This window comes from Dendroctonus ponderosae, unplaced genomic scaffold (genome assembly GCF_020466585.1).
Source record: "Dendroctonus ponderosae isolate FM_Combo_2020 unplaced genomic scaffold, Dpon_F_20191213v2 Dpon_F_20191213_3, whole genome shotgun sequence".
In the NCBI taxonomy this organism is placed as follows: domain Eukaryota; kingdom Metazoa; phylum Arthropoda; class Insecta; order Coleoptera; family Curculionidae; genus Dendroctonus; species Dendroctonus ponderosae.
The window spans coordinates 13,499,678-13,524,770 of record NW_026018508.1 but is presented as its reverse complement, the minus strand read 5'-3'; the positions used below and the strand labels follow the sequence as shown (position 1 = coordinate 13,524,770).

Genomic DNA, 25,093 nt, shown 5'->3' with positions numbered 1-25,093 from the left:
ATAAAAATTGGTCGGGATTGGCGCCCAAGTTCAAATTATACGTAATTGAAGAAATACTAAATGCGTTTTATCTGAAAGTATGCATAACCTAGTTTATTTGCAACTATAAAAGTTAACCACCCTGTATTTTGGAAATTTTTCAACCCTTCGCGAATTCAACAAAAATTAAAATATGGCAACGGTTCCTCTTTTTCTTGAGCACATTTTCAGCATGTTCGAAATTGCCACAGTGAATGAACCACCCTGTATACGTGTCATGCCTAACTCACACGTGTAATAAAATATATTTTAAATTGTTTTTGATAAGTAGATTCTAAATTTTTTGAATAATTTCCACAGTGCGTCCAATCGAAAGCAATGACCGAGGGTTGAAAGATTCTGCCGCCCCCGAGTGCGATGTTGTCGGCTGGCATGGGTTACGGTGCCGCCCCCGGCTCGGTGTCGGGCACCACGCCCTCTTTTTCTCCGCCGCCAACGCGCCACAGCCCCCTACCGAGTTTTGGCTTTACGCAGGAGCAAGTGGCTTGCGTGTGTGAGGTAAGTTATAATTATGTCATTAATTTTGTTTTTCTCCTACGCCGACGAAAAATTAATTTTTAAATCGCGAAAAACATAAATAATAACACTCCCACGTTCCGAAAATTTTCCATACTACAGTTAACTAGAATTTTCAAATCTTCTTTGTATTTATATCTTTTTATTAAGTGTATATTTAAATTCTAAATTTTGTAAACCAATTTGATGCATGCGAAATAAAGTCTTTTAGATAGACGCAGAGTTGCCCATTTAATGTTGGAAATATTGATGTTTTATAAATAAATTTAATTAAGTTACACTGTCGTTTTCTTCGAGCGTCCATCCTATCGCCATCTCAATTTTTGTAAACTACTAAACACTAAATTTAGTGGCATTCTTGAGAACTCGAATGTTTTCAGAACTCACCGGTTATTATTAAATTCCCAATTTGTGATGCAAATTAGCAATCGGCCACTTGCCATAAGAAGTCGATGGGTTGAAGAGGTCTTCTTCCGGCTTCTCTTGCTTCTCCCATACATGAAACTCTTACGGCAAATACGTCAATTATTAAATCCTCCTTAACTCCGCTAGAGTTTAATTTAGGAAGTTTTTAGTGTCATAAAATTGCAACATTTGCAGCAAACGAAAATGATTTTGTCAATTATTTCCGAAAGCAGCAGATATTTTCATATAAATTCTTCTTTGGAAACGTTTTCATCATGTATAAGTGGAAAATAATTGATTATTTTAGAAATGAGTCGCGAGAGCAAAACCTATCAAATGCATTACATATTTTATAATGTAATATGCTAATAAATACGTTTATTTTTAATTTAAAATAAAAAAATGGAAAATCCATCGGGTTCTTTGACTTTTTTATATTATCTGCTCATTCCATTCCTTACCTCAGAAGAAGTAAACTGAAGACTCAGGGAACCAGGAAAATATTTCAAAGCATGATCAATCCGCAAAACCAAATTATTTTGCCAAAATATAAATATTTAAAGATATTTGCCTTAAATTTATTGAACAAACGCTGAATCGAAATTTCGATCTGTTAAAAATGTAAGATGCAGCATATTCAAATTCGTTTGTCATACATTTTCCTGCGCCAATATAAATATTATGAACTATTCCATAAACTTTTGGAATTATTGAGTATCGCCTTATCTCGGAAAGATTCAGTGCATATTATCAGACCATTGAAATAAGAAAAAAAAATGCAATGACTCATTTAAAAAATGATTATTGGTAAGGTTTGTTTGATAATGCTTTATCAAACCACACATTTGTTTATCGGAAATTTATCTGGGAAAATCGATTAAAATTAACTTCATATTCGACTAATAAATTGTCCCAAATCTGTCTAAAACGCGCAAATAAATTTGCAAATCATAGAAAAATTGTTCGAATTAAACGAGTAAAGAGTGGAAGAAAACGAGACTAAACAATTTTCGTCGACGACCCTCAGGCACTCGAAGCGTTTCTTCGAAAATGGTTCAGAAGTAGCCAAAGAAGAAGTTATTACAGCAATAAAAGCTCAAAACAAAAGAGCAAATATTCAAATGAATTCCAGAAAATTATAGCAATCGCATATATTTGATAAGGCAATATTCAAAAATATACAAAAACTAAGAAATATTTTCAATATCTGCAAAAACACACTAAAGCCGCATTTAAACAAACGCGAATCTGATCATTTGGAAGAAGCCGTCAAATGATACCAGAATGAATCGTTCGCCCAACTCCCACTTTTTCGCAGATTCCTGTTCTACGCAAAAAAAGCACACTTTTGCTTAAGCTTTGCTTTCGACGCTATTAACACCTTAATCAATTAAATATTCAAATTATTGCTTCGCGTGCATCTTGAACTAAGTACACCTGAACTTGATGGAAAAACTAGAAAATTTTATGGATTAGGGCGCCCTCTGAAAAGAATCTAAATAAAAGTTACGAAGTTTTTTTTTAAATAGAACGCGAATTTCCAACAAAGTGGAAGTTAGGAAATTAAAGTTGGAATCATTTGATAGCATCTTCTAAATAATCAGTTTATCAAGTTTTTTGACAACCTGTATATAACACGGACAGATAAAATAACATCATCAGACTGGCTTGAGACCAGATTAGCGGTGAAGGTTTTTCTGTTCATATTCTGCTACTTGATAGTTGATAGTAACTTGGGATCAGTTTTAATACAATCTGGCCAAATAAGCCCCAAAAAGTAACTTTAGAGTTTCTTCAAAATGACTAATTTATGCTGAGCAATTGTATACATTTTAAAAGTAATAAAAATAAATAATAAAAATCGCCTGCCAAAGAGCAACGTTTGCTGTCTGGGATTGAAAATATCTGGTTAACAAAAAGGACATTTCGGTCAGATTGTGCTTATCAGGAACCATAAATTGTAAAGTGTTGACTCTTTACAGACTATTAATTAGTAATACGTAAGATATTTGACCAGACAGAGCAATTTATACAAGGTGTATCAATCAAATGCCAAACGAGATCTTAAATGGGTTTTATCAGGTCAACAGTGATTGAGTGGAAGCAGATTGATGAAAGTTCTCAAACCAATCATAAATTACAGTTACAAGTTTTACGAAATAATTGTTTTCTTAGAAAAATTGTGGCAAACTACATTAATTAGGTGAACGAACACAAAAATCATATTTAGATGAAACGCAGTATAAACTACCTAGAACTAATGAGGCTATTGAAAGTCTAATTAATACGTATAAAATTCCCCGGATATGCAAAATGCATTTCGATTAGATTAGCGTTAATTAATATATAAACTTTGAAAATACTTGAAATTGGCAGCACTTTGATCGATGGTGAATTTGATAAATATACAACTGCATGATAGATTAGCATGTAACGATTAAATAGATCGCATTAATACATTATCGTGTGTTATGCGATAAATATATCAACGTTTAATGTGTAAGGTAGAATGTGTTCATTAAAATCTTTTAACCTGATACCAGTTAAAACAGGCGAATGATTCTTAGATAAAGACCCAAGTATGGATTGTAAAAAGCCGAGATAAGTCAAAGTCCAGGTGCAGTTGCAACATATTATGCCATTTTTGTGAAAAACCATCAAAACTGACTACATTTATAACTTTGAACTCTATTATTTTGAGGAATTGCTGGAAATTTTCTGAAGATGAGCGGGAGGACACTAACTAATAGTACAAAATTTGAACAATTGGCATCCACAGTAGTAAATTAATGTTGACTTCAACAAGCCTTCGAAAAATTAATCTACAAACCTTCAACAGAAAAGAATGGCAGGTGCTTCACCTCTCAAGATATAATCAGTACTAATACTAAATGTTATTGATGAGAAAATCGTAAACCAACTTAACCATTAAGCAGTACCGTCTATATAAATTGTCTAGTATTTACAACCAAAACGTTTATAAGAATTTTCCAATAAAGCCTCGAAGCAGAAAAGTTAAATAAATACGGATGCTAATGGGGTCGTTTCGAGTATGTTATTTTTGTTTATATGGGCAATGCTTCCTGCCTATGTTTTTCGTGTAACCCGATCTTTCTGTGCACTCGGTGTTTTACGAGTGTAACTCATAACGATGACACAGCTGTAACTCAAAAAAATAATGGTAGGCATAAAAGGCCACATTGTTAATATCGTTTATTAATTTTTAGGACAAGTCACATCTCAATTTCTAAATATCAACAAAGTTGATTCATTTGCTTATAGATTTCTGTTAGTTTTCTATTAGTTATAGTTTTCTGTTTTTTTACTGATATTTATTTTATTCTCATTTTTATTGATCTGTTCTTTCAATTTGAAAAGGCAGCCGTGTGTCAAGGGTTGAAAGTACTGCGATTTTAACTGCAAGTAGCACATATTGAAAATGGGTATTTAGTCATGTTGCATCTACATATAAATAGTAGCCATCATTTTTCTTCAAAAACAAAAACGTCGATAATGCCGCCAAGAAAAAATCAGTTGTCCTGCTCAAAATGAACTCAAGACAAGAACTATTAAGAACTTCTGATCTGAAGCTCAGTTCTGTGTGGATGGACTCTTTCCCCTTAATTTCTCTTTTACCATGTGTTTATTTAATACCGTTTATTATCATGTAACTTTATTAAACACAAGATTACCCCACTCTAGAGTCACGCATATCGACAGCTTTGGAGACAAAACACATTTTCAGGAAAAACATGGGTTTATAAGCATCCCGCATCTAAAATTAGCTGTCCCAAAGAAAAACAGAACCCCAACAGCTTTGTTTTGTCACCTTTTTCAAAGTGCGGCAAAATTTGGCCTTGCTGGGATAAATGATGTTTACTTTACAAATTATTTGGTTACGCGATTTTATTATACACAGGGTTTGAAACGACTCAAATGCTTGCGTGAACTTTTCCATGAGATTTTCACTCTTTCCACGAAAAACTCGAAAGTTTGCGTTTCTCAGAAAATGTTAAATTTACTTATTTTTGCGTCTATAAGGCTGAAGCCGTAAAGTGCAAAAAAATATGTACATTTTAACACCTTTTCGGAAACGAAATAATAGACAGAAAGATTTTTTATGGACATTTTTTGCGTACTAGGAAAATAGATTTTATCAATAGGCAGTAGCTACCAAAAGTTATATTATCGTAGGTACTTCGAATATATTTTTCTACTTCGGTTTGGAAAATTGAAAAACTATTGAAATAACTCAGTTTTCAGTCGGTCGATTTTTTGAAAAAATGAGAATTTTCTCAAAACGCCTTAAATTTTACATCATTTTCAGGTCACGGACGCGAGAAATGCGTCGAAATAATTGAAAAACATGCTAGAAGTTTCAGATCCGAAATAATCGACATTTTCGGCGATTTTTTTGCGTTCACGATCTTTAGCCGACGATTTCTTCCTTATTATTGACCCAAACACTTTTTAAGTGCATATTTGTGTCCTTCTTACGTCGAAACGAATCGATTCAGCTCAAAAAACACGCATGTTAAATTTTGATTCTTGGTCGAAATTTTTTCAAGGGTGGGGGTCGATTTTTTGGAAAAATAAAAATTTTCTCAAAGTGTCTTAAATTTTACATCATTTTCAGCTCACGGACGCGAGGAATGCGTCGCACTCATTGAAAAACATGCTAGAAGTTTTAGATCAAAAATAATAGACATTTTCGGCACATTTTACGCGTTTTTCGATCTTTCACGATCTTTAACGGACGATTTCTTCCTTATTATTGACCCAAATGCTTTATAAATGCATATTTGTGACCTTCTTACATCGAAAGGAATCGATTGAGCTCAAAAACCACGCATGTGGAATTTTGATTTTTGGCTGAAATTTTTCTAAGGGTAGGGGTCGATTTTTTGAAAAAAATTAAATTTTCTCAAAATGTCTGAAATTTTACGTCATTTTCAGCTCACGGACGCGAGGAATGCGTCGCACTCATTGAAAGACATGGTGGAAGTTTCAGATCCGAAATAATCGACATTTTCGGCACATTTTAAGGGATTTTTGAACGTTCACGATCTTTAGCCGACGATTTCTTCCTCATTATTGACCCAAACACTTTATAAATGCATATTTGTGATCTTCCTACGTCGAAATAAATCGATTGAGCTCAAAAGACCGCATGTGAAATTTTGATTTTTGGCCGAAATTTTTCAAAGGGTGGGGATCGATTTTTTGTAAAAATTTATATTTTCTCAAAACGTCTTAAATTTTACATCATTTTCAGCTCACGGACGCGAGGAATGCATCGAACTCATTCGAAAACATGCTAGAAGTTTCAGATCCGAAATAATCGATATTTTAGGCAGATTTTAAGCGATCTTTGAGCGTTCACGATGTTTAGCCGACGATTTCTTCCTTATTATTGACTCGTGACTCAGTGAAACTGCCAACATTTCCTTATTGATGGTTCACTTTCGAAAAAGTGCCATTTACTGCTCTCATTTTGCTTTCGAGAAATGAGTAAAAACGGGACGGAAAACAGGAAAATGTTTCATAATCTTTGCACCTAAGTGTCTGATATTCAATTTTCGCTTTCTGGGTCAAAACCACTCGAATTTCCTCACTCACTTTGTTACAACTGAATCTCGAATTTTCAATTCTCTATCCAACGATGCCAAAACGAATTCTGTGACTCGAATGGTTTTTGAGAAACTTCGAAAAAAGCAACGTCGTGTTTGAGTCAATTTTGCAACTCAAAAAAAACACGCAAATCTAAAACTTCTTGAAACCAAGACTTTTTTATGAAAACTGCCAACATTTCTTTATTGATGGTTCACTTTCGAAAAAGGCCATTTAGTGCTCTCTGTAATGATGTAAAGATGAGCCCTCTGGATCATTTTGCTTTCGAGAAATGAGTAAAAACGGGACGGAAAACAGGAAAATTTTTCATAATTTTTGCACCGAAGTGTCTGACATTCAGATTTCTCTTTCTGGGTCGAAACCACTTGCATTTCCTCACTCATGTGGTGATGACTAAATCAAATTTTCAATTCTCTATCCAACGATGCCAAAACTAATTCTGTGGCACAAATGGGGCCTGAGAGACTGCCAAAAAAGCAACGTCGTGTTTGACTCTGACTGAACACTTTATAAATGCATCTTTGTGTCCTTCTTATACCGAAAGTATTCGATTGAGCTCAAAAAACCCGCATGTAAAATTTTGATTTTTGGTCGAAACTTCCCCAAGGGTGGGGGTCGATTTTTTGAAAAAATTAAAATGTTCTCAAAATATCTTAAATTTTACATCATTTTACAGGATATTTGCGACCTTCTTGCGTCGAAAGGAATCGATTGAGCTCAAAAAACCCACATGTAAAATTTCCTCAGTGGAATCAGTAATCAGTAATCAGTAGACAAGTTTGACAGTTTTGACCACTTTCGTTCGTGCGGCTTTATAACGTCAATAATCCTTGCCGAAATGGTCAGCAACCATATGCTAACTGCGCGTGGCCTTTACGCACTGCAATCCGAAGTCTGCATTCTTCAATGAGATTAAAGTGTATGTTAAGTGCCGCGTCGTAAGGCAAGTGTCGCGGCACATGAACACACAGAGTCTTCAGACACAGTATTATCCAAGCCTAATTATAAGGATTTTGCACGCATTGAACCGCCATTTTGAGCGGATTCGAAATGTTTGCTTCGATCATAAATCCAACGAATAGACTAATGTAAAGCTAAGTCTCAAAAGGTTTTTTATCCGATAGAATTTACCACATAATTCGAGTGGGTGACCAGCAGTTTCTATGATTCTATGATTTCAAAGGTCCAGGTCTCCTTTGGGGTAGACTTTTGAAGCAATTCTTTTTGGGAACAGTGTGCACATAGTTGGCATAATTCGTGATAAGCATGGCCAGATCATTGGCAAAAAGAAGAATAACCGCGACTAAATCAGCAAGTTGTATCACCCACGTCAAGTCCAAGCTCAAGCACATGCACGGCTCCCATTTATCATTGCCCAGTTCGGCTTTGGCGGGGAATTAATCTCGTATTACCACCGACCCTGGATGTTGAGGTATATCGGTGTTCTCCGTGGGTGTTATTCTGACCATTAGGCATTTCTGTAATGTTTTTCTCGTAATTTTTCACCTGATATTTTACTGCGAGCTGAGCTTGTCACGCGCATTATATCAACTGGTGGGTTGCTCGCGTAAGCTATGGTGTCTCGGCGATTTTTCGTCTAAAGTCCCGCTTTTTGCTCAAAACGCAATACACATGCACCGAGATGGAATTGAAACACAACGATAGATAATCAACTCTTTATGGCTTCCGAATGACTCAATCCAACATGGGCATTGTTCTTCAACCGATAATTCATTCGTCACATTACATTTTAGTCCCGAGACGGTGATATCGACTTACTCATATCCATTAAAGTTCGATAGTAATGGAATTTGCAGTTTTCTTATCTGAGTTTCGATTTTCTTTACGGCTTTATACCGAGTGCCAAATGTAAATATGGCCGAAATTTAATGAATTGAGCACAGTTTCCAGTTTTTTCAATACGGCCAACCCAGGTCTCATCGAACTTTAATGTTAAAGGAAATTTGATAAAATTGCAGAGATGAAACCTTTCTTCTAACGATTGCTTTTGTACGAAGTTTCTTCGAAAATCCAGGAAAATCTTTGCAAAACCGTTCAACTGTTTCCATCAAATTCTTCAGAATCAGTGGTTCTGGTGCGTCCACTTTAACTTTTTCTAACAACTACACTTCAACTTCTTCTGAAGAATGAATTTTCTTCTAGTGAACAATATTTGCRCCGTAGATTTCGCRTATCCAGACGGTCTTGACTCTGCAGCTAGACTGTTGGAAGATTTCTCGAAGAGAAATCAACTCAAATTGTATGAATGTTTTTTTCCGTACTTTCCAGCAAWTATTAAAGGRAATWAGTTAAGCCTTGSTSCMTTGGCGAAAAAAACACATTTTTGCACTCAGRGGCAGCAACATTTTKAAWWYWTATTYGTAATKWAAACAAWTTMMTYTTWAMTGGTSCYCTTTCATGATAAACCATTGYATTCAACTGCAATTCCAGAACTTGAAATTATAATTGATTATAAACCGAAAACTGATCCAAATATAGGCCATTAATGCGCTCCGATCGACTTTCCGGACAAATCACGATTTGTCTATTTATTTATTCATTTTTAAAATGTGAGCTCAAGTCCCTTTAAATGTGAGTCATACGACAAAGCTCTATGATTGAGCTGACGCTCGTGGACACATTTGCAAACATTCGATGATCCATTCTATAATAATCGAAATGGCCTTGTATGAATTGACTTGAATAATTGTTGATCTGTTGGATCTTTTTTTGCATACACGAAATTACTTACAGATCGATCGAAAAAAAGCGGATACCGATTGGACCTGGACCATATTAATCATGCTCATTTTACTTAGAAATCAACCGAAAACAACTGGAACAAAACGAAATTTGTTATAGATATATATCCACTTTAAATATGCTTCACTCATATGAAGAAATGTCTAAGTGAAACCGAATTGCAAATGAAGTTTTATTGATGTTGCAGGTTCTACAGCAGGCAGGCAACGTAGAACGACTGGGTAGATTCCTATGGTCATTACCTGCATGTGATAAACTACACAATAACGAATCCGTACTGAAGGCCAAAGCCATTGTAGCGTTCCATAGAGGAAACTTCAAAGAACTGTACAAAATACTAGAAGGACATCAGTTTAGTCCACACAATCATGCCAAACTCCAAGCCTTATGGCTCAAAGCGCATTACATTGAAGCTGAAAGGCTTAGAGGTAGGTTCATTAAACAAGATTTGACCCAAACCTATTCCTTTCCTCAAAAAGGCTACGAAAAATATTCAAAAAGTAACTCAAAACACTGATTTAATCCAAATATTTTCCGTAGATGATGAATGCTGAACTGTTTGTTGTGTATGAATCCTAAATTTCACAGGTTTAGTGCTCAACTATGTTAAGTTCAGAGCAATTGGCGAAAAAGCTTCAAATTGGTTTTTCTTTATGTCCCCAAAAATGTTCTATACAATTTATTTCTTTTCAGCGATTTCAAGGACGGTCAGAATGTTGGGAGTAACTTATGATTAAATTGTTTAAATTCTTTTAATACAAAAGTATGTTTGCAACACGTTGTGTAGTAAGCAAATTTAAAATATGTTTTGCCTGTTAAGCATAACGAATATGAACTTGGATAAACGGTTGATTGGCGCATAATTATCTTGTTCATATGCATGTTTATATTTTATCTGCTGAAAGTCGAAATTCTTTATTATTGCGTTCTTTCATCGGTCCAGTTGGTTACTTCTGATATTTTTGCCACAATGTTAGTTTTAAGTACCTTTTGCTATTTTTATGTTTTTAGTTTCCCGTCCCAAGAAAGGACTTATTGAGCATTGCATGAATGAAAGCAAATTAATTTGTTAAATGTCTTTCCCGTTAATTAAATGTTTCTTGTTTTATTTCAAAATTGGCATCATGAATTTCTCACAACCAATATTCAACTTTCCTGTACGGTTCGAGCTTGTGTGTCCCTTTTCAGGCCTCAGGCAGTCTGAAGCCGGAAAAGGCAAAAACCAACTCGATCTTATTTGGATCTTTTGCCTTAATTAGGACGGCGATTTTACATGGATTTTCAGTTTTAATATTTGCATTTGCAATAGTAGATCAAAATTAGAGTCGTTTTCTGTGAATTATATTTCAATTCATAAAGGAAAACTGAATAGCTTCGACGAAAATGTATGATGAATCAGAACTAGAGCAAATCCCTAATAAAAGTAGTGTTTTTTAAGTTTGGATTTTGTATAATATTACCTGAGGACTTAATAAATCATTATTTAATGAGTAAAAAGAGGAGCATATTACGATATTTATATCAATTCATTGCAAAATCTTCAAGCAAATTTTCCCAATAAAAAGGAAAGATTAATGTATTCTATAGAATAAATTTTCATATTTTAGGGAGGCCGTTAGGTGCGGTAGGAAAATACAGAGTGCGACGAAAATTCCCCTTGCCACGGACAATTTGGGACGGCGAAGAGACTAGTTATTGTTTTAAGGAAAAATCCAGAAGCGTATTGCGAGACTGGTACTCACACAATCCATATCCCAGCCCTAGGGAGAAACGGGAACTAGCAGAAGCTACCGGACTGACTACCACACAAGTATCCAATTGGTTCAAGAATCGAAGACAACGAGATCGGGCTGCTGAACATAAAGACAGGTGAGCAATTTAGAAGAAACGCAAATAGAAGAACCACAGAATTACACAACTCTGAAAAAAGTAGCGAATTCGACCCAAATCATAGACAAAATAAAACCATCACCCGAATGCAGTGGGAGTCAGCTAATTGAACTGGCTTAGGAAGAGGAACCTTTTTGGTGCCAGACGGGTTTCCTCCACTCTTCTGCCGTCCAATCTTTAGTTCTTGAAGTTCTTCCGTCTTTTGATTCGGATCGGACAGACTAATTTGCTGAGCTCCGAAGGCGGGTCCCACTTTTTCAGCCTGGTCTGTTTGAAATATTTATAAAAGTTGGTCCTGCTACGGTTTCTAACACCGCAGCGCCCGGGCCTCTTTACGGATATCGGGTTTCTTGACGACGAAGGCAGCCCGCAGGTGAAACCGGACTCCTTCTGAAACGGGTGAGCGAGTCCCTTCGACGTTCTACGAGCTGGTGCTCAATGAAATTGAGAGGTCAGACCCATCCGTCCACGGTGGTCTCAATCCGTCTTTTGGTGCTTTAACCCTTTAAAATGCAAGATTCTTCAAACAAAGACACGGTAGATCTTGCTTAAAAGCTTCTGGACTGGCTGAGAACCAAATAGCCAAGAAACAACATTGCTAAGTTACTAGAAAACAGACATTTTTTTCCGCAAAAACTATGAATGCTACAAGATTTTACAAAGAGCACAAAATTGTGAACAAATGATTAGTGCATCAACCGAAAAAAAATGAGTTGATTTCATCCTCCAACTAAAAAGTTCTGGTAGTTTTTGTACCACGGCACTCAAGAATTCACCACTTGTCCAAAACGGCTGAACTCGATTGTTTCATCAAAATRTGAGTCTTACAWMARAACAAATTCACAGCGAGTTTCACTAAAACACATCGTACCATTCTCCCGATGTTTCGAAAAAGATACATTTTTTGAAAAACTGACCATCAATAGCAGAGGAGCCAGACATTTTTTRTTAATAAAAGATCGTCTTCTGTACACMCTGTATTTGCTACATCAGTTGCATARAGATTTATAGCAATTGGTATCAAATCTTAAACGATTATTTGGCTCCTAAATTCTATAATGTCCTACCGAATAACTTGAAAGGGRTGAATAAGATTAGAAATTTTAGTAGGGGCTGCAGAAAATWTATTTTTCAAAATATAGACAAATTTGATTTTTTTTTATGGTTTTTGGGGATGTTGCTTCTGGGTGATGGTAAAATTAATTTAAGTAAACTATGTGTAAAGTTTTGTTTTGGTTATTTCATGTATCTTTCTCTTCGTTTAAATTAAATAGATTAAATTAGTTTTAGGTATATTTCAATTAAATTAAGACTTAGGGGGTATGTCGTAATTCTTGGAAATAATTTTCATTTGGATGATGCATACAAATGTCTGGAACATTTAGGCATCAATATATTAATTAAGTTAAGTTAAGTTAAGTATGTGAACTTATTCACTGTAAACGTACTGGAAAAAGTCCAAATAAAGTCTAAATAAAAAAATAATTAAAAAGAAAAATGTTAGCAAATCTATGGAAATAATATTGGCTAGAGACCAACAGATATGTCAGCCACTTAGCAAGCAATTATCACTTCTTTGAGAAGAATAACAATGTATCATTCACAGCCGATGCTGATTTAAACAGTTGGGAGGCATTTTTCTGAGAAATTAACGAAAAATGCACACAAGTGTTGTAAACTAGTTGAAAAAAGTCGATACTGCAACAATTTTATGAAACACAAAAACACACGACAACAAACATCGGCAAAATCAAAACCAGCAAAAATGACCCCAATAAAATGAGTACTTCTGCAAGAGACACGGATGAAAAAAGATACTCTGTTGATGACACACGAGAAGAAGACGATGAAGAACATTCGCAAGAAATCAAAGCATTGTATTGAAACGTTGGTTTGGGTGTTTCCAAATATCTGGCTCTTGAGCAGCCTTCTCTTAGTGCATTTTCGAGCAAAAAGCGAAAAAAGCCATGGGCATAAAGTAGGTCTTTGTTTGCACAATCGGTCGCACTGATGGCGGAGGGCGGATAGAAGTGCGGTGGCCCGACGCTGCTGCTAAGAGAGGATGTTTGAACAGGCTTCGTTGTTTTGGCGAAACCTGATACCGAACCGAGCGGCAACTCCCCCGTTTGCTGCAAACAATATAGGGTTTCAGAATGTTCTTCGTCTGCGGCTTTGTACAGGGCGATTCTTCCATCAGCCATCCCGTACAGGTAATTTGCCAATTTTGGACAAAGCCAATCACTCAATATACCTATTCAAGCTCCAGACAAGTCTTGCCAGAAAGCAAACAAAAAAGCAAAAAATTCCTGCCAAAAGACAAATCGTCAATTATCCAGTATCCACAGTTCAAAAAATTAATACTTATTTTGCCTGAAGGCCGCAGATTATGAAAAAGCAAAGAAAATCGCATAAGAACGTCTAAGACTCCTTCCGAACCGCTATTTTCCGAAATAATTCTTCTAATTCTATTCGAAGCGATGATTCTATTCGATTCTATTCGATGAGAGGGATTAAAAAATGTTCAGAGGTCACAAGCATTTTCTGATCATGAATGAATGATGATGAATCATTTTTCGTTATGGCTTACTTTATCTTCCCCGAGTTGTTTGCATTTTTCTTCGAAGACCCAGTTTTTACATCATTTCTGTCTTAAAGTATTGTTTTCTTATGTGTTTTGCGATTTAATTTCATGCTTTTTTAGATGATACGCTCTTTTTATTAACAAATCGGGATTTTAAATTTATTAGCCAGATGAAACATTCCTCTGTTTGTTGACTGGTAATTTGCAATTGGGAAAACTTGAATATCTTCGTATCCAATATGTAAAATTCATTCATAATCCTTTGTAGCCCCGACCAGATTTGGTCTCGATAATGTTTGATACATTACGCATAAAACTTACTCGCAAGCTAAAATGGTTATTCACAAAAACGATCGAAAATGTGACACAAAAACGACGAAAAAGAAAAAAGAAGAAAAGAAGAAAGTGAAAGAAAAAGTGACGAAAAAGTTGACACAACGCGTGAATATGATATTTAAAGTAGTGCGAATGCGAAAAAAATGATCAAATGATTAAGAAAATTCATACCAAAAATACAAAGTTCAATCATCAACTTATGGTTGCTGGAATGAATAAAGTCGCTATTTAAATAAAAAAAACAGCAGGAGACACTCGACCGACGCCTTTATATTTTCAGTTAACCTTAATCGAACATTGTTCGGTGATGAGCTGACAAACCCAGCAGCCCATAAGAAAAAATTACTAAGTGTTAAGTTTGGATATCGCGGGGTCCTTTACGCTATACCTACTGTATTTCAAACATTTTAGGTGTCATAACCTACAGTTCTGCAGGTAAACCTTCTGAACTTCTAAAGCAAAAAATATATTTTAGTCAGATTTTAAGAAAATTTTGGTGATCCCATGTGTTCAAAATCGTCTCATAAAACCGTTTGATTCGACACTGCTCGCCCACTATTAATTTCCCCGAGCACTTTCTTGTGTATATGAGTTCCGAAACTCTCTACGTTCAATTATTTAAAAAGGTGGCGCGGTACATAATAATAAAATTCTATAGGCGAGTAAATTAAGGAAAAGGTTGTTAAAATTTTTCTCAAACTAACCAAAACCAGCAACCCCAGAAACGGCTCGAATTACTCCATCCAATGCCACTTCTTATAAATGAAACCGACACCGTGCTGAGAAGTATCGATTTCTTTCAAAGCTATTGTGGTTTGCTAATGCAATCGAATGTGTTCTAGCATAATAAATAAACAATAAAGGTACAATTACGAGTCATTTTTTCCATTATTTGAGTGGAAAATTTGCAATTCATGTGCCAGCTTGGGGACTTGCTCAGTGAATTGTGCAACAACCGTTTTATAAGACTTAATAAGCGAAAGAATATTTTAATTGGAAAATGAATTAATGCTCCCCATTTGCGAGCAGAATCTGCAATCAATCGTATGTGGTTTTTCAAATCCGATGCTTCAAAGCAATTTTCTTCACTACATAAATATCATCCTGGATTCTTACAAGTCGCTGTAGGCTGTAGTCAACATTTATACAGAATTGTATTCTATGTTCTTTCAAACATCGCTTTTTTATGCTGTGCCTTATTTGTTCAGTTTCCACTGCCAACTTTTTTCCAAATTTTTTAAAGGCAACCATTTTCTCATTTGCATTAACCAGCTGTTTCAAGTGGCAACTTTGATAGGTTTCTTTTCGGTCTTTAATAGAGTAGTTTAACATTACATATCCTTTTTTTATTACTGATTATTACTAATGTTTGATTGTTTTTTGATCATCACAACAGAACGTTTTATCAGACAATAAAAATGATGCGTAAAGTAAAAATAACTGTGCAAATTTTGCGAATGTTGCTCGATAACAATATACATTATTTATATCATTATAATCGGTACAACATGTAACTGTACAACTTGCACTCAACGTTATTAAATATGTCCACAAATGCATATTTTCAACTTTAACACTGCATATTTGTTAATAAATTCCGAAACAAAAAAGTATGTACATTAAATTATTCAGTACAATACTCAACTACATTATTAACTGAATTAACTGAATTGACTGAAAAAATTACAAATCTTTAGACTGTTTTTAATCCAAAGACTCTTGCGTTGTTAAAACAAAAAATTGGCTATTTCTAAAGCCGTTAAAGACCACGCCACTGCAAAAGAAGGCCCTAAATTTATGCGTTTAAGCAAATTGACGGTTAAACAAACACTTATTAAGACCTTTTCTTCGTTGTCGACCAGACATTCCGACACCCCTGGGATTCGAGTAGCAAGTGGTGCACATGTGTTTACCGAATTCCGCCAAAGCTTTTTCTATTTACCATCCAACGGGCTCAAGTTCTTTGAACTGCCATTGTTTTAGATCCACATGGCTTTAAATATTAAAATTTATTGGCTCCTCTCATCGGCAACGCAGATTGGAACTTTGAAAAGCATGAGGGATTTTCCGAAATCATCTAATTTATTTGCATTAAAAACTACCTAACTGACATGGGTATTTACGTGGTGTTCGAGTTTCTATTTCTAGTTTAGAGGTATCGAATGACGATATAGGCTGGACCTGGAATCTGAGAATAGATCGCCACGTTTCTATTTTAAACGATATGCTTAAACCTGATATGTTGCCAGGGGACCTCAATTTGCGCATTTGGAAAAGTTAAATTCTTCATAAAAACATCAAAATTTCCTTTTCATTTCAACATTGTAATGAATTCGATATTTCTATTAAAAATTTAAATGAAAACACGAATTTCCCATGGAGTGATCGACCTTAATTGAACTAATCAGTAGTGAAAAGTAAACAGGCGTTGCGCATTCAGAGATCAAATTACCTGTGGAAGCCCCACAACTTTTATTAGATACCCTAGGGAGTAACGATAGGGGATGTCTGCTCTTATTGTTTCCTGTTCGAGTCCATTATTGTAATACAGTGGCAAGAATAAACTGCATTAAATGTGAAGAGAGCTTTAAATGCGCCAACAATACAACCAAACAAACAAAAAAGTCTTCATATGAAAATGCAACTATGAAAACTTCAGCGGTATACATTTCATAAAGTGCTGCAAATTAAAAGTAAGATCTTAACGAGGCATCAAGTGTTTTTCTGGGAAACTACCAGCAAGATAGATAAGAAAGTACGCATTGTGTTCTGCTATTCACCTTGATTTGACTTAATTGAATTCATTTTCATTGCATATAACATTTCTTGTGCAGAGATCATTGAGCAATTATTCGATTATTATAAGAAACGGAAATTAATGAGTGCAGGTTCTGGTCGAATTCAACATTGTTTCAACTTCTAAGGACAATATTTGAAACTTGGACAATAAATTTGGTTCTTTCAATTCTTGATACTTTAACCAGAACGACCAAGCGCAAAAGTTCATATACCAAACAACGAGAAAACGATGAAAATCGCAACGTTTCCAACAATACAATTTTTTTTGGCAGGATTGAATCGTTTTGCGAAGTTTCTCTTCAAAGCGAAATACAACTTTCTTCACTTTGTATAGAATTTTAATCGTACAGTAGGTATTAATCAATTAGAATGATATTTTTCTTCAATATTTTGTAACGTTCAACTGGTTAAACAGCTGGATTGCATTTACTTTTCCTTTAAGTTTTAGAAGCACAAAAATTTTGCTCAAATGTGATGTTAAAAGTAGGTCGATTTTTACTTTTATTAATAAATTTACATGTTTTGTTCTCTCCTGTTCCTATCGGTTTTGCTCAGTATTTTTTCTTTATTGGGTAGAGCCAAATTTGCTTTTAGAATGGCAAAGACTTTGGATAATGAGTTTTAAATAAAATAAAGCAAAACTTGAAGAAAATATAAAAAAAGCAAAACAATTCAGAGGTGAGTGAGAGCAGAACTAAATAAATTTCCAAGTTGGATTCCCAGACTAAATCAGTGCTGAGATTGAAGTCCGAAAAGTGGGTTAACTGAGAAGCGGCTAGACAAAAAAAGCATAATGGTGTTGTTCCTCTAAATAATAAGCGTGATCCAGTTTCAAAATATGAATCTCAGATTAAATTTAGACTGGTGAGTCAATATTGTCGGACATTAGACACTGAGAGTGAAACGCAAAAAGATACATGGAACGTGCCAAATATTTTTTGAATAAAAAATGCTAACCAGTCAAACTGTTTAACAGCCGTTGAACTTTAATAAAAAGTAACTTCAATAAAATGCAGGAAAACTATTAAGTAGCTAATAACGAGAATAACGGGAATATGAAATCTGAAAACCCTCAAAAGTTGCGAAAAATGCTCAGAAGACATAAAGACTCCTGGATTCCAATAGCTCGAGCCCTATTTAAATTAAATACTAACATCATTTTTAAATGTATTAATACATAAGGCGTCCTAGAAAGAACTGTAAAGGTAACGCCCCCCGTAAAAAAATATAGCAAAAGACTTGAAAATATAGAATAAGTGCCAGCTTCAACTTTCATACTCGACATATTTTAGAGAAACGATATTTAAAATATAATAAAACCTTTACCAGTGTTTCCTGGGGCTATAGTACGATGATTTTATCAAAGAAACACTTACTTGAGTTTCAAATTTACAAAGGTACAAAGTCACGTCACGTTTATTAAATTTATTTAAATTATTATTTTTTTGATAAAATTACTTCTAGGAAAGTGTAAGGTTTATAGAAATGTTTTCAACGCAAGGTTTTTCATAGGTAACAATATTATTTAAATTTTTATTTTCATAATTAAAATTTACTTTAGAGTATGTAGCAGTTTGAGCATTTTATCTGTTTCAAACTGAGTTAAAAACATTCCAAGGTTCCAAGTTTTCCAAAATATTTTTTTCATTTTCTATTGCCATCGTTGCATTTTAAAATACCGTTTTCACATCTGCGCCTCTTTAACTTTTAATCCTGTTTTGCTTATCATTCATTTTTTGCTTGCTTATTTTTCAGTACAGATTTAAAAATGGAAAAAAATGTTTCTTACCATGAGCCAAGTAGAAAACGACCGCAACTTTGAGCACTGAAAACTCTGAAGTCTCTGATAGCTTTAAATTTCAATGTCAACGATGGCATATAAAATGTCAATTTTTAACAAGCAAATGCCAATTTTCCAATTATCGGTTTAGTATTTGTCAGACGCGAATGGCATATCCTTGTGACGTCATTCAAGAGGTATTTTGTACAGCGTTAAGCAAGGTAGTTTTTTGCAATGTGCCTCTTTTCCTAAACTTTTAATGCACAAAAAACCGTAAAACTGAGAAAAGGTTAAAAGATCATCAATTTACGTTCTTCTTGAAGAAAACTATCGCTGCAGACAGCAATTTGGAAAATAACAACTGCGTTTCAGTCTTTACTGAAAATGTATAATTTTTTCAAATAATTTTAAGAGTAAAAATATGAAAAAGGAAAAAAGTTAACAGAAAGAAGTTTCCAATTAAGCAGAAACTGATAATGATCCCGATTCTATCAAAAAAAGAGTGGGAAGAACGAGGTCTCTCCAACCATGCCTCAACAAACCCCAATTATGGACTGTTCGTATACATAGTTTTAATTATCATTGTTGAAACTTTCGAGTAATGTTATTTAAAATTTACTTTTAAATGTCTAACGGTTTTTTAAATAAATGTTATGTTCTATAACTGTAATCAAGGTGCTTACCATGAGCGAAAATCATAATGCTATGAACAGTTAGTGTGTTTTTTGACATATTTTACAACATTTTTTATACTTTTCCTATTAAATTGTAATATTTTGCTCCAGTTGGGTTTATGAAAATTGCAAGCAACAAGTACCTCGAGCATAATTTGAATTATTCCTGTTTCCCGCCTGGATTAAAAGAATTTTTTTTATAATTTTCAGTAACCAACCGATGTCGGACAAACCTCACATGGACACAAGTGGCTCAGAAAGCGAATCAGAAGGACACAAAATGACGCCCTACAATCCTTCCTTGATGGTTCCTCCGCAACAGAACTCCTACTCAACACTCAGTGCGAGCGGAATGGGACAATCTCTTTACCAAACTCCAAGTGGAATTCTACATGACTATCAAACATTGTGACAGTGGCTAACAGTTCCTACAGACACCATTCACAACAGTAATAGTTGTAACATTTAGATTCTGGTCCAGAGTGGAGTGGCGGAAGCTCAAATAGACATTCACATGTGCAAATAAAATACCACCCGAAGAAGAATTAATCAATTTTACGAGTGGACAACAGAGCAAATAATTTTTTTAATTAATCGAATTGGGAATGAACATTATTTGAAGTTCTGCTATTCCTGATGTGATCATCGTTATTAACTCTTGTAGGTACTTAAATACAATCCGCAGAACCAAGTAAACTGATCACTGATTCTTTGCACCCACCACTCTCAGTAGTTAGCTGTTAGAATCATCTAGCTTTCCTTATTGTTACAATACGAACAACCACGGTTCTTTTTTCATTATACTTAATTTGAAACTCCCCAAACTTGTTCGATCGGTTACAAAATCTGCATTACTTTCTAAGTTGTTATATTAGAAATTACAAAATTCTGAAAGATATTCCCTCATCATTTTTAGCCGTTATATTTAAAATATACTTCGGCACCATTATTATTTTTACCTGTTGATTGAATTTTTGTTATTGAAAAAAAATGTTTTATATAATTATATGCTGTAAATAAAATGTGATTTTTAAGTAACTCATTTGTGTGTTATTTGAAATATAACGAATGTGCCAAAACGAAACCCGCCACTAACTGATGTTCATATTAGGACAAGTTCTCATGAATATTCATGAGTTCCGATTGGGCAATTAAATTTGTCGGATTGAAGCAAAAATATACGAGTAGGTTTATTGGGTGACATTACATTATAGAAGTGAAGTATTTACAAAATTCTTTATCTAATTCACACTAATTGAAAAATTAAAGAAACATTACACAATCAAGAAGAAGAGTAACAGTCCCTTCATATAATTTTTTTTTCAAAAAAATTTTAAATTTCTTTAATTTTTTTTTGGAAAAAAAAATTACTTAATAAGCTTTCGTTACGTATTCAATAGGTTTTTTAGGACTTTTGAAAATAATTTTAGGTCGTCATGCAGAAATACGAACTCTTAACAGAGTATTAAGTATTGATTGTGAGTTGCAACTATTTTTAAGTGAAAAACTTCCGGTTTGTGTAAACCTCGTTATTGCTGGACCCTCTGTGTAAAATTTATAAAAATACGCGAGTGCTTAAAAGTAACGTTAATGGCAACTTAAATTGTGAAAAAAATACATGCTAAAATTATAATAATAATATACTGTCAACGTATTTCGCATTTCCAAACAATTCATAGATTCCGATTATGGTGAACGCTGAATTTGAAATTATTAATCGATACAAAAGTGTAAAAAGTTCTTATAAAAGCAATTCGATAATGAAAGAAAGGACTGTAGATAAAGAAAAAATGCGATATTTCAGGAAAATATCCCTCATTGATTTTTTCTGATAATGCTTTATTTTTTTATGCATACGTTTGTTCGCATTATCTTCGATCTAATCAGGAAATTTTTTAAGAAAAGGTATGAGGAGGAAACTGTTTCGCGTAGTAAAAAAACGGGAAAAATAAAACTATAACTTTATGGTCCGCGTGAACTTTGCAGAACTGGAACAAACACGAACTAAAAATGTATTAATAATAAGTATTGCAGATCAGCGTAAGTAGCATGAAAGTTGAAAAAAACATTTCAATTATTAACAATAATTAAATAAGTAAAACGACAAGAAACAAACTAAAAAGCTGTTGTTTAGCATGGGATAAATATTTAAAAAAATAGGAGGAAAACGACGCAACACAGTTCAATAAAACACAGACATTAAAATTTGTATAGAACACACATCCGATATATACAAACAAGTCTTTGAGAGCTGTGGCTCATTATTGAAGTTAATTTTTCGGTTAACTGAGCATTACTTTTTAAACAAATTGATCAGCATTCTGCTGGTAATCCCCAATGCTCCCATCTTTAATGCAATGTTGTCACACTTACAACAGGCCTAGATTCCGGTTGAAGTTTTGTCCGCCAACCTTCATCTGTCACTATCAGTTGGAAACGCCAATTACTGACAAAGATCTCACCAAAATAAACAAATCGTTGAAAGTACGATGGGAGACAGACAAGACGCTTTAACAAAGGAAGATTGGATTAAGTTGCTTGAAGATAACGACGTAGGACGTAGTAACATGAACAAATTGATAATGAATTATTTAGTGACGGGTAAGTAATCGTTCAATTGCTTGAAAGTGTCCAAACAAAGGAATCAAGCGGTTTTTGTAGCAACTTTTTTCATATTTCAGAAGGTTTTAAAGAAGCAGCCGAAAAATTTCAACAGGAATCCGGAATTGCAACTCCTGATAACCTACATTCACTGGACGACAGAATGCGAATTCGTGATGCTATTATGAATGGCCGAATTGAGGAAGCCACCACTTTAATCAACCAGCTACACTCTGAACTATTGGACAATGATAGATATTTATATTTCCGCTTACGGGTAAATATAACAGAAGAAATCGAGTACTATTGTTGCAATAACAGTTGCGTAAACAAATGTGCAATAACAAAAATAACTTGTTTTTCGGTCTACACGGTTGGAAACTTTAAACGTAAATACAATTAACAATTTAAACGAGATTTTACTCACTCTTTGAGGCTTCAATTCATATATTTATTTTAACAGCAACTTCATCTACTCGAGCTAATTCGAAGCAACAAAATAGAAGAAGCCCTGGCATTTGCTCAGAGCCATTTAAGTGAAGCTGGAGAAGAGGACCACTCAGTACTGATTGAATTAGAGAGAACAATTGCACTTCTTGCGTTCGAAGACCCTTTAAGCAGCCCGTTTGGCGATCTGTTGGAGCCATCGCATAGACAGAAGGTGATTAAAAGAAAACGCACTCAACTTACAATTTTTGCTTTGAATTAATGGTCTTTAGGTGGCGGGTGAAGTGAATGCGGCAATACTTAAAATGGAACATCAGGAATCAACAGCGCCGAAAATTTCGACTCTTTTAAAATTAATTCTTTGGGCCCAAGAGAAACTAAACAAAAAGAACGTGAAATATCCGAAAATGACAGACTTAGCTGGTGCGACTATTTCAGGTACCAAATGATGTTCGATTTTGTCTATTTATAGACGAGCACTTGATGGGCAACATTTTCCAGCACTTGATGATTTTCCCGCGCCCGATGAATTTCCAAATGACTAAATTCCTCATTGAACCTGTACAGATTCATTTCAAAGCTGTAAAAATGCTCTGTTAATTTAGTGTAAAAGTTGTCCCCGATTGTGAATATAATAAATAAAACCCATTGGTACTACGTATCAATTGACTTTCTATTCTAAATAGTTTAGGCAATGAGTACTACTTGAGGCATTGTTTTATTGTTGAATATTTATTTTAAAAATGTGTAGAATTAACTATATAATAAATGTCACGTCAAAAACGGCATTTCATTTGTCTAAAATAAAGGGAAAACGTGCTTAATCCATGCGAAAATAAAGAATTTTTATTAACTAAGACGATATAACTACATGTACATATGATCACAAATAGTCGCAAAGGCACATTTAAAATTAAGCACGTATATTAAAAGTATAGCACGTTTTACCATCCAAAGACATATTCCATGGCTTTACTAACAATTCCAGTAGACTTGTGCGGAACGGTTTGCGAGGGAATGACACTATTCGAAGGCTGGGGCGATATAAAGGAGTACCTCAAAGACCTGGCTCTATTAGGTGTAGAAATCGAGCTATTTTCCTTGTTTTCCTTAGTACGTCTGACCTGAACTCCGATCATCACATTGGCATTAATGCATTTTCCATTGAGAGCTAAGGCTCGGGACACCTCACTGTTGTTATTAAATTTGACATCAACCCAATTTCCTTGGTGAGGGACATATTTATCTGCTACAACCCCACAATTGGATAACTCGCAGAGAACTTGACTGAGCACACTTGAAGGAAACCCAAATACGGTTACCCAATGTTCTCCACTCCCATTCTGCCGACTGGAGTTGAAACTATTAGTTCTATAGAATGATTCCTCTGGATGCATTCGCGATAAGGTCTCATTAAACAGTCCGGACTCATTCTGAGCTACAGTACTGCTCAAAATTGGAGCAACGGGTCGTTTGGCGGAATCAAGCGCGTCAAACAAGCTGGTCTTCGGGGGGCCAACTTTTTCATTTACTGGCTCAAAAGACTGCGATGAAGGAATGGGGCTTTCTGCCATAGCTTGGCTGAAAAGCTTCTGCCGTAACGTTTGCGATTCCTTTGCGTTTGACTTGGTTCTAAAACTACTGGGAGTCTTCTTGTGGCCTGGTAAAGCATTTCCATTTTGGGGCGTTGAAAGAGGAAGATCCTCTATTAAAAAGTTAGGCAAAAAACCGGGATTGACCGCAGGAGATGCCGGACTTGGTGTACTGCCTACACACATTGGTTCCATCTGTAAATCAGAACCTTAATCATGCAGTTTTTTTCGAATGCTTGCAGTTGGGAATAGTCCGAACAGCTTAATTGTATTTAGCTACTTACCGTTGATAACTAGGATTTAAACACGTAAAATGACTTCAACTTTCCAACCAATAACTGCACCAGTGAATAACTAACAGAGCATAGATGAAGACAACTACATGTGACAGAGTAACTGAATATAATTATTTATCATTGACACTTTTGACGGGTTAAACACGACCAGAAATTCGCTCGGCTGGTATGAGTTGCAAAGCACCACGCCCAAACTATGTCAAAATTATACATGGTTTCTGTTCTTTATAAGAAGCAGTTTTTTAAACCATGATTTTAAATGAATATTGAAAAACGAGATTCCTGAGGTAACAATTTAAACAAATTCTTCGTTATCAATTGCGATAAATATATGACTCGCTATAATCTGAATGCGATTGATGATTTAATAAGTATCAAATTAATACAATAATATTGTATTAACAGGCGCAATTCATTATTAATAAATTGCATGTTGTTCCATTGGTTTCTTTGAAATACCTAAAAACCACTGCTAAGAAAATTAATTATATAATATGTATAGTGTGCCCTCCCTAGTGGCAGACTAAAAAGACTAAACCAACTAGTCAAGAGAATTTTAATAATTATGAGACCGCAAAGAAAATATAATTAATGGTGTAGAGAGGCTGCGACATTTATTTGTCAGGCCCATTTTCCAAATAAAACAAAAGTTTGTGCTAACTTAACGGCAAAACAAGTTCCTACTTAAGCAAACGCCACAGATTCCACACAAGGGCGGATCCAGGGAGGGGGGGTTATGGGGG

At 34.8% G+C, this 25,093-nt stretch overlaps 3 protein-coding genes across 5 annotated transcripts in view; 2 read left to right on the top strand and 1 right to left on the bottom strand.

Annotated features, from left to right (window-relative positions):
• The window catches only part of LOC109537508 (protein sine oculis), a 181,996-nt gene extending 161,544 nt beyond the window's left edge, over window positions 1-20,452 (top strand). For all 3 annotated transcript variants that reach the window (XM_048665098.1, XM_019904281.2, XM_019904282.2), the window contains 4 exons: window positions 340-537; window positions 9,542-9,782; window positions 10,962-11,223; window positions 19,625-20,452. In XM_048665098.1, the coding sequence (XP_048521055.1) occupies window positions 397-537; window positions 9,542-9,782; window positions 10,962-11,223; window positions 19,625-19,826 (846 nt within the window). In that variant the 5' untranslated portion in view covers window positions 340-396 and the 3' untranslated portion in view covers window positions 19,827-20,452. The remainder of the gene's footprint in view (window positions 1-339; window positions 538-9,541; window positions 9,783-10,961; window positions 11,224-19,624) is intronic.
• A 1,381-nt stretch (window positions 20,453-21,833) lies between these two features.
• LOC109537498 (glucose-induced degradation protein 8 homolog) lies at window positions 21,834-23,123 on the top strand. Its single transcript, XM_019904271.2, has 5 exons — window positions 21,834-22,015; window positions 22,096-22,292; window positions 22,479-22,676; window positions 22,735-22,900; window positions 22,964-23,123. Exons 1-5 carry the CDS (start codon window positions 21,904-21,906, stop codon window positions 23,005-23,007), a joined length of 717 nt encoding a protein of 238 aa, XP_019759830.1. The 5' UTR covers window positions 21,834-21,903; the 3' UTR covers window positions 23,008-23,123.
• A 163-nt stretch (window positions 23,124-23,286) lies between these two features.
• LOC109537497 (nucleoporin Nup35) lies at window positions 23,287-24,486 on the bottom strand. Its single transcript, XM_019904270.2, has 2 exons — window positions 24,339-24,486; window positions 23,287-24,249 (listed from the first exon to the last, which is right to left on the bottom strand). The coding sequence occupies exon 2, from the start codon at window positions 24,247-24,249 to the stop codon at window positions 23,407-23,409; it is 843 nt and encodes a 280-aa protein (XP_019759829.2). The 5' UTR covers window positions 24,339-24,486; the 3' UTR covers window positions 23,287-23,406.
• Between the last annotated feature and the right edge of the window lie 607 nt (window positions 24,487-25,093).

Coding starts and splice junctions, on each gene's coding strand:
- LOC109537498 (XM_019904271.2), top strand. CDS start 21,904: ATGGGAGACAGACAAGACGCTTTAACAAAGGAAGATTGGATTAAGTTG. Junction 22,016..22,095: donor AATGAATTATTTAGTGACGG/GTAAGTAATCGT, acceptor TTCATATTTCAG/AAGGTTTTAAAGAAGCAGCC. Junction 22,901..22,963: donor AGCTGGTGCGACTATTTCAG/GTACCAAATGAT, acceptor AACATTTTCCAG/CACTTGATGATTTTCCCGCG.
- LOC109537497 (XM_019904270.2), bottom strand. CDS start 24,249: ATGGAACCAATGTGTGTAGGCAGTACACCAAGTCCGGCATCTCCTGCG.